This window comes from Bos indicus, chromosome 17 (assembly GCF_029378745.1).
Source record: "Bos indicus isolate NIAB-ARS_2022 breed Sahiwal x Tharparkar chromosome 17, NIAB-ARS_B.indTharparkar_mat_pri_1.0, whole genome shotgun sequence".
Classification (NCBI taxonomy): Eukaryota; Metazoa; Chordata; class Mammalia; order Artiodactyla; family Bovidae; genus Bos; species Bos indicus.
In genome coordinates, this window is record NC_091776.1 from 58,928,054 (window position 1) to 58,945,255 (window position 17,202).

At 40.3% G+C, this 17,202-nt stretch overlaps 1 protein-coding gene across 3 annotated transcripts in view; it reads left to right on the forward strand.

Moving 5' to 3' along the window:
• MED13L (mediator complex subunit 13L) overlaps positions 1 to 7,307 on the forward strand; it is a 283,072-nt gene extending 275,765 nt beyond the window's left edge. For all 3 annotated transcript variants that reach the window (XM_019977211.2, XM_019977210.2, XM_070769611.1), the window contains one exon: positions 849 to 7,307. In XM_019977211.2, the coding sequence (XP_019832770.2) occupies positions 849 to 981 (133 nt within the window). In that variant the 3' untranslated portion in view covers positions 982 to 7,307. The remainder of the gene's footprint in view (positions 1 to 848) is intronic.
• The last annotated feature ends 9,895 nt before the right edge of the window (positions 7,308 to 17,202 follow it).

The following is a 17,202-nucleotide window of genomic DNA, read 5'->3' on the forward strand; positions in this document are numbered from 1 at the left end:
CAGTGGAGCACTGTCGAATTAGCCAGTGAGAAACCACATCCCTCCAACGCATGCCTTGGACGGACGGACAGACAGACAGACAGGGCAGCAGACGTCGTCACACCGGTAGTTGGGCATGAGCACCGCTGCTGTCACTTCCTGTTCCCAAGCGGCAGTCATGGTGATGAAAGTAGATCAGATTAGGCGTGGATAGGTAGAAAACCACGTCTGAAGCTTAAAGCACTTGACTTTGAACACATTTTCTACCCTCCCTGAAATAGATTATATAAATAAAGTAAAACAAATTCCATGGTTGGGAAATACCTCTCAGAATTCTCTTGCACTTTAGCAAGCTATAAACATGCTTCATATACCTTGAGAAGATATGTAAGCTTTTTCTAATGTTTCCTAACTCTTAAATGATTTGAAAATTATAATTAAAGCAAGAACCTAATCTACATGATTTTGGCTTCCAGAGCCTCTAGAGCAACACCATCCAGTAGAAGTGAGTCACATAATTACCATCTTAATATGGCTACTAGAAAAATTTTGAAATTTTAGTAATATATAAAAATATATGATAGTGATCATATAAATAGTATCATTTGAATGGTAATCAATGTACAAATAGTCATGAGCTATTTTCTCTTTTTTGAAATACTCAGTCCCTGAAACCCCTGAGCCCGTTCTCTGCATATACCATGTCTGAGTTGATGAGGGGCAGTGGCTGCCGTATCCGACAGTGCAGGTCTGGAAGGAAGGGGAGTCAGGACAGGCTCCGGGCTAGGGCGCGGGACCACTTACAGAATGAGGTCATGCCTTTGTCCTGCGGCCGCCAGGCACCCTGACCTGTGTGTTCTCTCCGGCAGGTTTGTTTTGGAGCAGTACAACGCTCTGTCGTGGCTCACGTGCAATCCGGCCACCCAGGACCGTACCTCCTGCCTTCCCGTCCACTTTGTGGTGCTCACTCAGTTGTACAATGCCATCATGAATATACTCTAATTGGAAAAGCACTTGTTCTCTCTGGCTCAGTTCCTTCTCCCTGCAACCTCAGTCCAAGAAACCTGCGACACTCTGAAATACCCCACTTCCTCCTTTGGAGACCACTCTGCACAGTCCCGCACTGTGATTCCTTCTCAACAGGCACATGTCATTTCTGCGGTGTTCAGTACCAGAGTGACTCGCTGACACTCCTCTCATGGACCTGGAAGCTTCCACGAGCAGTGACTTTCAGCCAGTGTTACAGTGTGTGCGGCCCCAACCACTGGGCCACAGGAAGTTTTTCTGTTGGTTTTTAAGAGGGAAATAGAAGAGACTTGTCCTTTTGCACAAGAGTCTGTGTTTTCAGTCTCTGTTTAACATGGGCAGTGTAGCCCTCGAGGAAACCCTCCAGTTCCTGGTGTATGGCCTGTGGGTTACCTGAACTCCATAATCTGGGACTTTTGAAAAATAAGAACCAGCTCAAGGACATGATTTCATCATAGGGTTTCTGTCTCTCTCGTGCTCCCATCTAGACTGGCGTGAGTGCTTTGGTTGACTTTATACCTGTGTGTGGATACAAGCGGTCTGGAGACGTCTTCGTTTTGTTTATTTATTTTAGGTTGTCTGTCATGTGACTTCTTTTATTTTTATTTTTTTAATTCGCGAGGACCAGGTACAGTAGCTAAAACCCAACTCAGATCCACCATAGGATTCTTTGACTACATACCTCTGTCCTAGAAGCCGGAAAAGGAGTGAATACAAATTGGGGAGGATCATGCCTACAAAGTAATAATATATTCAAACCACCCAGCAGTAGGTTTTGTCGAGAACAAACTGAGTAAACGCTCTGCCATGTTCCTTATTAGAAGTGGCCAGCGTTTCATGAAGGACATTTTTACACAGAAGGCAGTCAGGCTCCCCCCAGAGCCATGGAGGCAAGTACCTTCGTTAGTTTTATATAGTCACAGTGGAAACATATTTTCTAGTGAATTCTTACTGAAAGCCAGGTCTCTCCTCTCATTAGATCAAAAGGGACTCATGTACATATCACAATCAAAAGTGTTCGTTCATAACATCAGTTATAAATATGGTGAATTTTTTCTGGACCATAGGAATATTATTTCAAAGAAATATTACAACTTAACCATTAAATTAGTACTTGAAGTTGAGCCTTTGTGGTGGAACTTTTTAAAAACAAACATGCCTTTTTAAAGCATTAAGGCTAACTGAAGTATTTTATGACTCCTCACCCCAGGCCTGAGCGGCTTGTCCTGAAGACCCCGTCTCTACCCCCTACCTTGCTGTGCGTTTCTATCTGAGGGCAGTGGGTGTGGGCTTGCCTCCCGTGAGCCACTCTGGTCAGGCTGTAGAGTTCTAGTCATCTGTAGAGAGAATCATGCAGATTTTAAAAGTTCTTCCAAGAAACTTCCATATTCTGGTTATTAACAAAAAAAAAAAAAAAAGAAAAAATGTAATAACTGATGATTTTGTAAAAGTATTTTTCTTGAAATAATCTAACGTTTAAAACATTAAAAAAAAATGTGTGGTGGGAATGTGAAAGCAGAGAAATCACTTGTAAATGGATAATTTTGTTCTCTGTACCACCAATTGAGGGGGAGGGGTTGACTTTCGCAATGTATAGGTTAAAAAATCTGATATATCGAACCATTTGTATCTAATGTGTACAGTGTAAAATTGACTTTAAAAATATTGCAGTGCTATTTTTTCTTAATCAGAAAGGAAAAATTCTCAAGGCCTTTTGAAGAGCATAAGATGATGAAGATTGTAAACTTGTATAAAATTATCTTGGTGAGAAGACAAATTGTAAAGTAGATATTTGTAATCTTTTACCACTTTGGGGTTGCTTTTTTTCCCAGAATTCATCAGAACTTTGAATTTTTTTTTTAATGGGCTGTTTTTAATGCAGGGGCTTTTCTTCTCTAGAAACCCAATTCTCAGCAAAAAAAGAAAAAAACACAAAAAACTAAAAAACCCCTACAAAAACTTTAAAAAAAAAAAGGCAGCAAAGGGTAGTTTTCATCTGGTGTCTTTTATTTAAGTTTTTTAAGTTAAGAAAAAGCTGGTGACATATTTATACGTTTTTGTGCAAAAATAAATGAATGGCAATAGATTTTAAAAAAATCTTATTATGTACTTCTGTGTGAAAAAGTCTGTATAATATTTCCCTTAAATATGCATTATTTTACTTGTGAGTTTTTTACTGAATTAATCTGAAATGTACAAGCCCTGGATTTGCTACAGAGTGAGAACTTATTTTATTTTTTTTTTTATTTTTAATTTTGGAAATTCTGCAGAAATCAAAACTCTTACCTTGGTTTGAACTAAAGAGGGGACATGGGGAGGGGAGGGGTGGGTTTGTCCAGCATGCTTGTATGTATATTTCAGAACCTTTTTTAAATGTAAAAGCTGTACATTTCTGGGAAGTTCTGAATTTCTTTTGTTTCCTTTTTCCTTCAAGCATTTTGCAGTGAGCTTCTTTTATATATAGCAAACAATTTGAAAGAATACAAAAATATGTGAAGTTCATTTAAAAAAACTACAGTATAGCGCTGGTACAGTACACTAAAAGACTTTGATAAAAGAAACAATACTAAAAAGCCTCCATTTTAAATGTCATTCATATATACCTTGTGAATGAGAGCTATATACTTTTACACACTTTTTTAGAGGAATAAATTATTGAATTACTGAAACATTGAGTGGCTTTTTTTCCCCCTTCCATCCTGCTTTTGTAGTAAAAATGATTACGCCTATTCAAAAGGTGTTATGCACTATGGATTGAACAGCCCTTGACCGGGAGCCAGGCTCTGCCTTCCAGAGTAAAGTTTTACTCCCCTGATCACTACATCTGATAGCTGTTATAGGTTTCACATACTCCAAGATACAAGTGCATTCATGGATCAAGGTTTAGAATGAGCACACATACACAGCTTTGGAATTGGAGCTCTGGTGTTTTTCCTTCACTGTTTTGAGTGGATCGCTCCAACAATGATCTACTGTCTTCCAGCTCTTAAGGCTGCAGTCAGTCCTAGACTACAAGTCTGTTTTCTGCTCCTGTCTCTTCATGGGCTCAGCCAGTTCCCTTTTGTTGTTCCTTAGAAACAACAGTTGCAACTCGACTGTTTTCCCAGCACACGGGCTGATGACAGTTGTGTGCCACCCAGCACACATACAAACAAGACACTCACTGACTGCATGGCCCCACTGCCTCGTGCTCTCCTTGGATCCTTTCCGTAGGAGAAACCACCATCGGGGCAGAAGCACTCGCTAAAGTAGTTTTAACACCAGGACTTGGCAGAGCCTACTGTCAAAATCTGAGTAAGCTGAAAGACCTTGCCTTTAATCTTCCTCCAGCTCATGGGCAATATACACTGTTCTAACTCTGAACCTACAGATAAAACTGTTGCCACTGTTCAGCCTCAGTTATTTCCTCTGCAGTTGAGTTGAGGGCAGTTCCATGCCAGCACAAAAGCTGTGTCCGTGTTACTATAGTTGTACTATTGAAGAAGGCTGAGAAAAGTGAGACCATTTCGGTTAACAGATAATGTTGATCTCTGTCTTATCCAGTTACCACTGCTTTATACCTAGTTCCCAGCCCTCTTGGACACGCCCCTGGCCAAAAAGCACCGACAACTGCGCACTTCGTAGATTCTGTGAATTCGGGTCAGTCCAACTGTTCCTGTGTCCCTGTAAAAATCAGAACTAGGTGGTATTTTTCCAACCAATTCATTTTCTTGGGTTCTGTGCTCATACATCTGATGGCACTTAATCCAACAACCAATGAATGTTGACTTTATTTATACTATGAACTCTGTTTTCATAACATTATTAGTCATACCAACATCAACAGTAGCGAAATCTCTAAGACAGAAAAAACTATCAAATTCATTCATTTTGCAGATTCCGTGTAGGTAAGTCTGACCTGTCATTCCAGCCATCGGCCTCCAGGCATTTGCTCTGCTCAGATTCTGCTTAAACCAGTTCATTCCCCCCAAACCATGCCATCCAATAGTTTTATGTCCTGGCCCCTGTTCTGGGGCCAGGAATTTGTTCCCAACTGGTATCAAAGAGCTCATGAAAAATCTTTATAAAAAAGTGCAGTTTGTCAATAGTTCTTAAGGACAGATTTGTCATAAGACTTGGTGTCTGTGTGTGTGAGACATACTGGAAACAGATTTTGTTCCTTGTCATCTACACACCACCAACCGTTCTATAAAGATTTCTTTCCCTTTTGAATGTATCACTTGCTACAGTCCTAACAAGATGCGATTTTCATGTATTACATTATCTTGTAATACATGATTATGATTAGTTTGTTTATATCCCCTTGACAAAAAGGAAAGGTCACTCTACCAGGAATTAGTTCATGTCATTAATACCTAATGAGACACCATCATAAAATTCTGTTTTGTCTGGTAATTACAGGGTTGCAACAGTTGCCCTGGGCATCTTACTCTGCTTGGAACCAGATTTACCAAGTCCCACCACTTCACTTGAAATTCTCAGGTCAACTTTAAAAAACATTTTTTTTTTTGGCACTTAACTGCTTCTAGTCAGAACAAAGTAATAAAGCAGGTAAGAATAAAAGTTGAGGAAGAAAGCTTGGCAAGACTGAAGTCCTGATTTTTCTCTGTTAAGGTTATTTTCCTCAGTGAACATTAGTTACCAAGGAAGATGCAGATGCAGACAGACACTGGGTCAGTCTTACTTTTTTCTTTTTAAGGCAAGCAGGGAGGTGTGGAAAGAATGTTTTAGTTATCTAGAAACAGCGTTTGTCCGGGCTGCAACTTGGTGCTCTGCTCAGGTTGGAGTCTAAGCAGGTGTGTCGCGGTGCGTTTAAAATCACCCACACCTCAGAACAGGCAGACATGCTGAAATTATAACAGCCCCTTTCAGCATCTCTCTGGCCAGTGCTCCCTATTTTATGTCTTTGTCTCCTTGCTTGCAAATTAAGCAGGTTTCAATTTACCTGTTTCATAAAACCACATGATATTCAGGAGAACTGGCCCTGCCAGAGCTAAAGTGAGAGGGCTGACTTGGAAATGTTTGCTGTGGAAGGGTCATCCATTTAACATGTAAGATGGTCCTTGTCTTAATTAATTTGAGCTCCCAACACTTTTCAGAAAGCATTTACAAGTTAGCTTCTCTTATTTAAATCTTACTTTGTTTACTTAGAGGCTTGATGGAGCTCTTACTAATTTATGTTATTTAATATATAAAATTATTTACTATCTGCCTCCTTTAAGTGTGTGATTTTTAATTGTAGAAGAGAATGTTTATGTAGTTCTATCTATGTGCACACACCAGGTTTTGTTTTTTTTTTCCTGTTGACCTCTTATCACTACAAAACTTAGGAATTTATCTCCCTATCAGGTCTAGGAATCAAGGTCATTTTTTTTCTCATGGGATGAACTAATGACTTTCCAGTCATTTCTGTGAACAGGAGAGTTTACTTAAAATGACAAAAACGACCTCAGATTGGGCTGACTATATACTAATGCTGTGAGTAGGCACACGGGAAACGTTTGTTGAAAGAGTGGAATGAATACACATCAAAACTGAAATTTACCAGCAAATTCACCACCTGCTGCTGCTTTTTGGAGGAGCAGAAAATATATATTTTATATACTAGAAAATAGAAGAACTCCTTTTATTTTTCTGTTATTGATTTAGGTTTTCTATTTCTTATGCCAATTTTGGAAATTTGAATTTTTACAGGGAAAAAATTGAGTTTTCCAACATATTACTACTATGCAATTGTGCACAGTATTCCCTTAATTTTGAACCTGCTGTTTTTGGTAATGTATGGTCCTTCTCATTTCTGTTTATGCATTTTTTTCTTTTTCCTTTCTTGATGGATTATTCTAGCAGTTGCTGTTTTTTAGTTTTGATTTTTTCCAAAGAAATAGCTCATGGATTTAACAATTCTGCTGTTATTTATCCTGGCTTTTAATCTTGTTCCCTTTCCTAGTTTCCTTGAGGGTTTTATTTTCCTTGAATCTTAATTGCCTGCTTAGTTAATTTATTTTCCGTTTTGATGATACAGGCACTTATAGCCTAGGGGCTTCTGGATGTGTGTGGGCCTCCTGGAGTTACAAGCAAAATTCTTTGTGTTTGCATTTTTTCTAGGGCGGGGATCTATTGTATCAGATTCTCAGCGGTATCTGATCCTTAAAGGGATAAAAATGACTGCTCTGGGACTATGTTAAAGCTGACTGCATCCTACAGGTTTTGATGTTTAATGTTTTCATTTTTATTTTTAGACTCGGGTGTTTTCTTTCTTTTTGGATCTGCTTTTTTTTAAATAAAGGAAAGTTCTCTTTGGATTTCAAGTCTCTTGGACTGTAATTTTCTCTTACTACACATAATCTAATAATGACTGGGTTTTGCAAACAGTCTCCAAAACCTTCAAAACAAGGTGTGTCCTATTCAGCTCTGTCCCTCAGAGCCCCTGGAGAAGGAATGGCTGCCCATGCCAGTATTCTTGCCTGGAGAATTACATGGACAAAGAACAGATTTTTAGACTCAGTGGAAGGAGGAGAGGGTGAGATGACTTGAGAGAATAGCAATGAAACATACACATTACTGGGCTTCCCTGTTGGCTCAGATCGTAAAGACTCTGCCTGCAATCTGGGAGACCCAGGTTTGATCCCTGGGTTGGGAAGATCCCCTGGAGAAGGGAATGGCAAGCCACTCCAGTGTTCTTGCCTGGAGAATCCCAGGGACAGAGGAGCCTGGCCGGCTACAGTCCATGGGGTCGCAAAGAGTCGGACACGACTGAGTGACTAACACACACACATATGTTACTATATGTAAAGCAGATAGCCTGTGGGAGTTTAATGTATGGCGCAGGGCACCCAAGGCCGATGCTCCATGACAGCCTGGAGGGATAGGGTGGGAGGGGGTTCAGGATGCAGGGACACGTGTATACCTGTGGCCGATACACACTGATGTACAGCAGAAATCATCACAACATTGTAATTGTCCTCCAATTTAAGTAATTAAAAAAAAGAATTCCATGGACAGAGACGTCTGGTGGGCTACAATCCACGGGATTACAAAGAGTTGGAAAAGACTGAGTAACTAACACAACAGAAATATAACGTGAGCCACATAAATGTAGTTTTATAATTTCTAGTAGCCACATTTACAAAGTGAAGACAACAGGGGATATTACTTTGAATAATATTTTTCTTTAACTCCATATAGCTAAATTTTTATATTTCAATGTGAAATAAAAGTTATCAGATATTTAGCATTCTTATTTTTGCAGTTAAGTCTTCAAAATTCAATATTTTGTTTACAGTGTATCTAATTTGGATGCTAAATTTTCAGTGGTTAAAGCAAAATACAATTGTATCAAAACAGGCTGAATTTAACCAAAAAATTGTATGCTGCTTCAGGTTTTAAATTTTAATGAAAATAAAATAAAATTTAAAAATTAGTCCCCTCAGCCATGTTCACATTTCCAAGTCACACACTTAACTATCCCACTGGACAGTACAGTGCCAGAATATAAGATTTGAGATGGATTAATTGTCTCAAGTATCAATATATTTTCTATATCTTCTGTCTGGACCTCAGCTGACATCCAGATAGTAGGAGTTAAATGTCCCACTGCAATTTGGCTGTCCTTTTTTCCCTCTACCCTACATTATTGCTGCATAAAGGTTTATGATGTATCTGTTATATAATTTATAATGAATTCTGCATAGATTTTTCGCTTTAAATTATCCTTTGATATGAATATTACCAACCCTATTTCCTTTAGTTGGAATTCTGGTTCTATCTTTGACCGACCATTTATTTCCAACCTTTGTCTTTCTGTGTTAGTTGCTCTTCATACAAGTCATGGCGTCTCATTGCTTCATAGAATTACAATCTCTTTCGACAGCGCCATTTCTACCATTTGCGTTTCCTGTTCTGTGTTGCCCTTTGACCTGTCAACCAGTTCTTAAAAATGCACATATGATTTGTTTGCTTCCTTTCTCTTTTCTGTTTAACCTTTTTGTGTATGAACTCAATTGTTTTTATCTTTCAAAACATTTTGAAGAGAAACCTTAGTTTTCAGTTAGTGACTGCCTTACAACAATCCACAAACATTCACAATGCACTTATCTACATGTACACATCTAAAAAAATAATCCTTCCTTAACCATGAGTCCTAACTCCACCTCCATCCTGTTCTCTCAAGACTCACGCAGCTGTATGCATCTCCCAGGCCCTGTGGAGACCTGTGAATCAGAGCAGAATTTTTGTCCGTCTTTGTCCCCCTTTCCCCTGGATACTGCCCTGCAGGTTTGAGCAGCTCCCTTAGTTACACGCTTCTCTCCATAGCAAAGGCAGAAAGAAGCCACTTCACAGAACGGTAACACATCTGCAGAAGGAATTTGAGGATTCTGTCAACAGATACTCTGTGCCTCTCAGGTGCCAGGCCCTGTGCTAGGGGGTGAAGAGATAACCCCCGCGCTCCCATATCCTAAGGACCGAGGAGGCCAGCATCTGTGACACAGAGTGAACCAGCCTCTAAAAGAGCCCCGCAGAGAAATGCACTCCCCAAACCAGCCCGGGCAATGGGCAAACCCATTCCTGTCTCCAGTTTGGAATCTTCTTTAAACAAAGGATATGTAATTTACAATGTTCAGTTTCTGGTATATAGCAGAGTGATTCAGTTACATATTATATGTCCATAGAATTTTCCAGGCAAGAATACTGGAGCAGGTTGCCATTTCCTCCTCTGGGATCTTCCTGACCCAGCCACTGAACCCGTGTCTCTCGTGTCTCCTGCATTGGCAGGTGGATTCTTTACCACCAGCGCTACCTAGGAAGCTCCATATATGTGTATACATACACGTGTGTGTGTGTGTATGTTCTTTCCATTATGGTTTATTACTGGATATTGAACATAGTTCCCTGTTCCACACAGTAAGTCCTTATTGTTTATTTTATATCTTGTAATGTGTATATGTTAATCCCAAACCCCTAATTTATCTCTCTTCCTTCCACTTTCCCCTTTGACAACCAGAGTTTCTTTTCTAAGTCTGTGAGTCTGTTTCGTAAATGGTTCACTTGTATCGTATTTTAGATTTCACATGTAAGTGATTAAGTGATACCACATGATATGTGTCTTTCTCTAACTTCACTTAGTGTGATAATCTCTAGGTCCATCCATGTTGCTGCAAATGGCATTATTTTGTTCTTTTTAATAGCTGAGTATTACTTAATTGTGTTGATGGATATTTAGGTTTCTTCCAAAATGGTTGTCTGAGGAGGGCTTACAACCAGTTGAGAAAAGAAGAGAAGTGAAAGGCAAAGGAGAAAAGGAAAAACACACCCATATGAATGCACAGTTCCAAAGAATATCAAGGAGAGATAAGAAAGCCTTCCTAAGTGAACAATGCAAAAATATTAGAGGAAAACAATAGAGAAAGATTACAGATCTCCCCAAGAAAACTAGAGACACCAAGGGAACATTTCATGCAAGGATGGGCACAATAAAGGACAGAAATGGTAAGGACCCAACAGAAGGAGAAGATACTAAGAAATAATGGCAAGAATACACAGAAAAATAGTACAGAAAAAGGACTTAATGACTTAGGAAACCACAGTGGTGTGGCCACTCACCTAGAGCCAGACATCCTGGAATGCAAAGTGAAGTGGGCCTTAGGAAGCATTACTATGAACAAAGCTAGTGAAGGTGATGGAATTCCAACTGGACTTTTTAAAATCCTGAAAGAAGATGCTGTTAAAATGCTGCACTCAATATGCCAGCAAATTTGGAAAACTCAGTAGTGGCCACAGGACTGGAAAAGTCAGTTTTCATTCCAATCCCAAAGACAGACAATGCCACAGAATGTTCATACTACCACACAATTGCACTCATTTCAAAACATGCCAGTAAGTTAATGCTCAAAATCCTTCAAGCTAGGCTTCAACAGTATGTGAACTAAGAAATTACAGATGTACAAGCTGAATTTTAAAAAGGCAGAGGAACCAGAGATCAAATTGCCAACATTTCTTGGATCATAGGAAAAGCAAGGGAACTCCAGAAAAACATCTACTTTTGCTTCATTGACTAGGCCTTGACTGTGTGGATCACAACAAACTGTGGGAAATTTTTAAAGAGATGGGAATACCAAACCACCTGACCTGCCTCCTGAGAAATCTGTATGCAGGTCAAGAAACAACAGTTAGAACTGGACATAGAACAACAGACTGGTTCCAAATTGGGAAAGAGTATGTCAAGGCTGTATATTGTCACCCTGCTTATTAATTTATATGCAGGGTACATCATGCGGAATGCTGGGATAGATGAAGCTCAAGCTGGAATCAAGATTGCTGGGGAAAATGTCAGTAACCACAGATAGGCAAATGACACCAACCTTACGGGCAGAAAGTGAAGAAGAACTAAAGAACCTGTTGATGACGGTGAAAGAAGAGAATGAAAAAGCTGGCTTAAAACTCAACCTTCAAAAAACTAAGATCGTGGCATCTGGTTCCATCACTTCATGGAAAATAGATGGGGAAACAATTGAAACAATGAGAGACTTTATTTTCTTGGGCTCCAAAATCACTGCAGACGATGACTGCAGCCATGAAATTAAAAGGCACCTGCTCCTTAGAATAAAAGTCAGGACAAACTGCACAGTGTATTCAAAAGCAGAGACGTCACTTTGCCAACAAAGGTCCATTTAGTCAAAGCTATGGTTTTTCCAGTGGTCACATACAGATGTGAGAGTTGGACCATAAAGAAAGCTGAGCACTGAAGAACTGATGATTTCAAACTGGTGCTGGAGAAAACTCTTGAGAGTCCCTTGGACTGCAAGATCAAACCAGTCTACCCTAAAGGAGATCAACCCTGACTGTTCATTGGAAGGACTGATGCTGAAGCTCCAATACTCTGGCCACCTGATGTCAAGAGCTGACTCACTGGAAAAGACCCTGACGCTGGGAAAGATTAAAGGCAGGAGGAGAAGGGGGCGACAGAGGATGAGACGGCTGGATGGCATCATCAACACAACAGACACGAGTTTGAGAGAACTCCAGGAGATAGTGAAGGTCAGGAAAGCCTGGCGTGCTATAGTCCACGGGGTCCCAAAGAGTAGGCCGTAACTGACTGACTGAACAACATGTCTTGGCTAATGTAAACCGTGCTGCTATGACATGGTGTGCCTAGTCACTCAGTTGTGTCCGACTGTGCAAGCCCATGAACTGTAGCCCACCAGGCTCCTCTGCCCATGGGGATTCTCCAGGCAAGAATATGGGAGTTGCCAAGCCCTCCTCAAGGGGATCTTCCCAACCCAAGGATTGAACCCAGGTCTGTGCAATGCAGGCAGATTCTTTACCATCTGAGCTACCAGGGAAGCCCATGAACATGGAGGTACATGTACATTTTCAAACTACAGTGTTCTCTAGATATATACCCAGGACTGGGATTGCAAGATCATATGATAATTCTATTTTTAGTTCTTAAAGCACCTCCATACTGTTTTCCATGGTGGCTATACCCATTTACATTCCTACCAACAGTGTAGGAGGGCTTCTCGTCCCTCCACGTCCTCCCCAGCATTTGTCATTTGTAGACTTTTTAACGATGGGCACTAACTGGTATGAGGTGATCAGTTCAGTTCAGTCACTCAGTCATGTCCAGTTCTGCAACCCCGTAGACTGCGGCACGCCAGGCTTCCCTGTCCATCAGCAGCTCCTGGAGCTTGCTCAAACTCATGTCCATTGAGTCGGTGCTGTGATACCTGACTGTAGTTTTGATTTGCATTTCTCATAATTAGTGATGTTGAACATCTTTTCATGTGCTGTTGGCCATCTATCTGTCTGCTTTGGAGAAATATCTATTTAGGTCTTCTGCCTTCTTTTTTGACTGAATCCTTTGGGTTTCTGTTACTGAGTTACATCAACTGTATGTATCGTTTGGAAGTTAAGCTCTTGTCAGTTGCATCATTTGCAAATATTTTCTCCCTTTCGGTCATCTGTCTTTTCATTTTGGGTATGGTTTCCTTTGCTGTGCAAAAGCCTAGAAGTTTAATTAGATCCCATTTATTTTTGCTTTTTTTTCTATTGCCTTAAGAGACTGACCTAAGAAAACAGTGGTATGATTTATGGTACCAGTCAGAGAATTTTTGCCTATGTTCTCTGTTTTATGGTGTCATGGTGTCAGGAGTTTTATGGTGTCATGTCTTATATTTATGTCTTTAAGCCCTTTTGAGACTGTTTTTGTGTATGGTGCTAGGGTGGGTTCTAACTTCATTTGTGGGCATGCAGCTATCCAGCTTTGTGAACGATACTTTTGCCATATCAGAGAAACCCAGGGAGGGACCTCCATTATGGGCTGGCAAGTCTCCAAAGAGCTCACAGAAGCATTCCATGACAGTGAGATTCAAATGCCTGCCGAGAGTGTGTTTTGTTACTGGTTTTTTTTTTTGGCCATGCCATGAGGCAAGTGGGATCTCAATTCCCTGACCAGGGATCAAACCTGCACCCCCTATACTGACAGCGTGGAGTTGTAACCCCTGGACTGCCAGGGAAGTCCCTATGTTTTGTAACTTAAAGGGACCAGAACACTTACCATTACCTAATAGTGACCAGAGAAGTTATGAGGCCTCCCCTAAATTCTATCTAGGAGCGAGGGAATAACTGTAACTGTAGAATAAGGGGTCAGGGGAAAACAAAAATAAAACTGTTTTAAAGTGACCTCCCAGGGACTTTGCCAGTGGTCCAGTGGTTAAGACTTCACCTTCCAGCAAAGGGGGTGGGGGTTCAATCCCTGGTCAACGAACTAAGATTCCACATGACTGTGGCCAGAGAACCAAAACATAGAACAAAAGCCATACTGAAAAAATTCAATAAAGACAAAAAAATTGGTCCACATTAAAGAAAAAAAATCTAAGTGACCTCCCAAATGCTGTGCTATTTCAAAGTACTGGCTACATTTGGAATAATTAAACCACAGGTAAAATGGCTGAACTAGAGAAATGAGTATCACTGTAGATCTAGCTTTCCCAATATCACTCGTTGAAGGGATTATCTTTTCTCCATTGTGTACGAACATGCAAGTGTTAGTCACTCAGTCGTGTCTGACTCTTTGTGACCCCGTGGACTGTAGCCCACCAAGCTCCTCTGTCCATAGGATTCTTCAGGTAAGAATACTGGAGTGGGTTGCCATTCCCTTCTCCAGGGATCTTCCCAACCCAGGGATCTTCCCAACCCAGGGATCGAACCTGGGTCTCCTGCATTGCAGGCAGATTCTCTCCCATCTGAGCCACCAGGGAAGCCCTTGTATATACTGCCACTTTTGTCAAAGATGAGTTGATCATATGTGTATGGGTTTATTTCTTCATTTTCCTTATATTTCTTTGGGTTTAGAAGAGACAGCCATCTACAGTGGTCTTGAAGGGCTGCTCTTCCTGTGGGTCATCCCCGTGCAGCTGTGGGAGTCTAATATTTTTGGTGCAAAGGCTGTTTTTAGTGTCCGTGTGCGTCCTCAGTGTGTGCTGGGCATTATCCCCTTGAAGGGGGTGTGGCTGGTGGTGTGGGGACCAGAGCCTGCACCGGGTGTCGGCAAGGCCTCCTCTTTGTTTTGGGGTTGTCACAGCCCTTGTCGGGGGCAGGGTCTGCTCCTCAGTCGTTGGAGTTGAAGCCCTCAGATCTGTCTCTGAGCTGCGGGGTGAAGGAGGTACCTGGAACACTTCTGGGTGAGGGAATTCCCATAAGGCTTTTAAAGTGATGAAAGAGAAAACAACCACATACAACTAAGAATACTCCACTCAGCAAGGATCTAGTCATATCTGATGGAGAAATCAAAAGCTTTACAGATGAGCAAAGCCAAAAACATTCAGCATCACTAAACCAGCTTTACAGCAAATGCCAAAGGAATTTTCTAGGCAGAAAAGAAAAGGCCAGAACTAGAAACAAGAAAATTGCAAAATAGAAAGGCTCACCAGGAAAGGCAAACTTACAATAAAGGTAGGAGGTCATCCGGGCACAAAGCTAGTGGGGAGGTTAAAAGACACAAGGGGTAAAGTCATTTGTGTCCACAAACAAGCAGTTAAGGGATACAGAAAATGATTAGATGTAAAATACAAAAACAAAAACAGTAATCATGAGAGGCGATTACAAATGCAGTGTATCTAAAATGTGCCTGAAATTAAGAGATTATCAACTTAAAACAAGCACATCTAAATAAAGTCTCCTATACAAAAACCACATGGTAACTACAAAACAAAAAACACAGACAAAAGCAAAAGGAATCCACAGATAACACTAAAAATTGTCATCAAATGAGAAGAGAACAAAGGAAGTGGGGGGAAAGACCTATGAAAGCAAATCCAGGGGCCTCCCTGGTGGTCCAGTGGTTAAGACTCTACCTTCTGATGCAGGGGGTATGGGTTCAATCCCTGTTCAGAGAGTAAGATCCCATGTATCTTGCAGCCAAAAACCAAAACAGAAAACAAACAATATTGTAACAAATTCTATAAAGACTTTTAAAATGGTCCACATCAAAAAATCCAAAACAATTAACAAAATGGCAATAGGAACACACATATCAACAATTACCTTAAATGTAAATAGTCTAAATGCTCCAACCAAAAGACAGACTAGCTGAATGGATACAAAAATAAGAGTCATATTTGCTGCCTACAAGAGACTCCCTTTAGATCTAGAGACACATATAGACTGCAAGTGAGGGGATGGAAAAAGATAGTCTGTGCAAATGGAAATCAAAAGAAAGCCAGAGATGTAATATTTAATCAGACAAAATAGACTTTAAAATAAAGACTATTACAAGAGGCAGTGGTTAAAGAATCATTACACAATGATTAAAGAATCAACCCAAGAAGAAAATATAACAATTATAAATATATATGTACCCAACATAGGATCATCTCAATATATAAGGTGAATGTTAACAGACATAAAAGGAGAAAATGACAGTAACAATAATAGTGGGGACTTTAACAACACACTTCTATCAATGGGCAGTTCAGCCAGACAGAAAAGCAAAAAGGAAACACAGGCATTAAATAATATCAGAACAGTTGAACTGATATTTATAGAGCATTCCATCTAAAAGCAACAGAATATATATTCTTTTAAAATGCACACGGAACACTCTCTATGACAGATCAAACTCTGGGCCACAAAGCAAGCCTTGGTACATTTAAGAAAACTGAAATCACATCAAGCACCTCTTACAACCACAACTCTATGAGGCTAGACGTCTACAAAGAAAACAACAGCAAGAAAAAACACACACACACACCAAGGCTGATAAACCACAGGCTACTACACAACCAGGGATCACTGAAGGAAGCAAAGAGCAAATCGGAAGGTATCTAGAGACAAACACAAACGAAAACCTGGCGGTCTAAAACCTCTAGGCTACAGCAAAAGCAGTTGTAAGAGCAAAGTTCATAGCGACATGTTTTCCTCAGGAAACAAGGTGAATCTCAACTTAGCACCTAATCTTACACCGAAAGCAGCTACAGAAAGAACAAACAGAATCCAGAGTTAATAGAAGGAAGAAATCATAAATATCAGAGCAGAAATAAGAGAAATAGAGATTTAAAAAAAAAAGGAATCAATGGAACTAAGGGATGGTTCTTTGAAAAGATAAAGAAAATTGATAAACCTTTAGCCAGACTCATCAGGGGGAAAAGGGAGAGGGCCCAAACCAATAAAACCAGAGATGAGCAAGTAGAAGTAACGACTGACACCGCAGAAACAAAGGGTAAGAGACGACCACAGGCAACCGTGCGCCGATAAGTGCACGACCCGGAAGAAATGGACAAGCTCACAGGCGGGTATAATCTCCCAAGACTGACCCAGGAAGAAGTAGAAAATACGAGCAGACCAATTACCAGTACTGAAATGGAATTAGTAATTTAAAAACTCCCAACAAGCCAAAGTCCAGGACCAGTGGCCTTGACAGTTGAATTCTACCCAACATTTACAGAAAAAGTTAATACTTCTGCTTCTGAAACTATTCCAAAAAAATTACAGAGGAAGAAATATTTCTGAATTCATTTTATGAGGCCACCCTGATACCAAAACCAGACAAAGATATATCACACAAAAAAGCAAATTACAGGCAATATCACTGATGAAGATAGATGCAAAAATTCTCAACAAGATACTAACAAACTTACTCTAGCAATACATTAAAAAGATCATACACCATGATCAAGTGGGATTTATCCCAGAGATGCA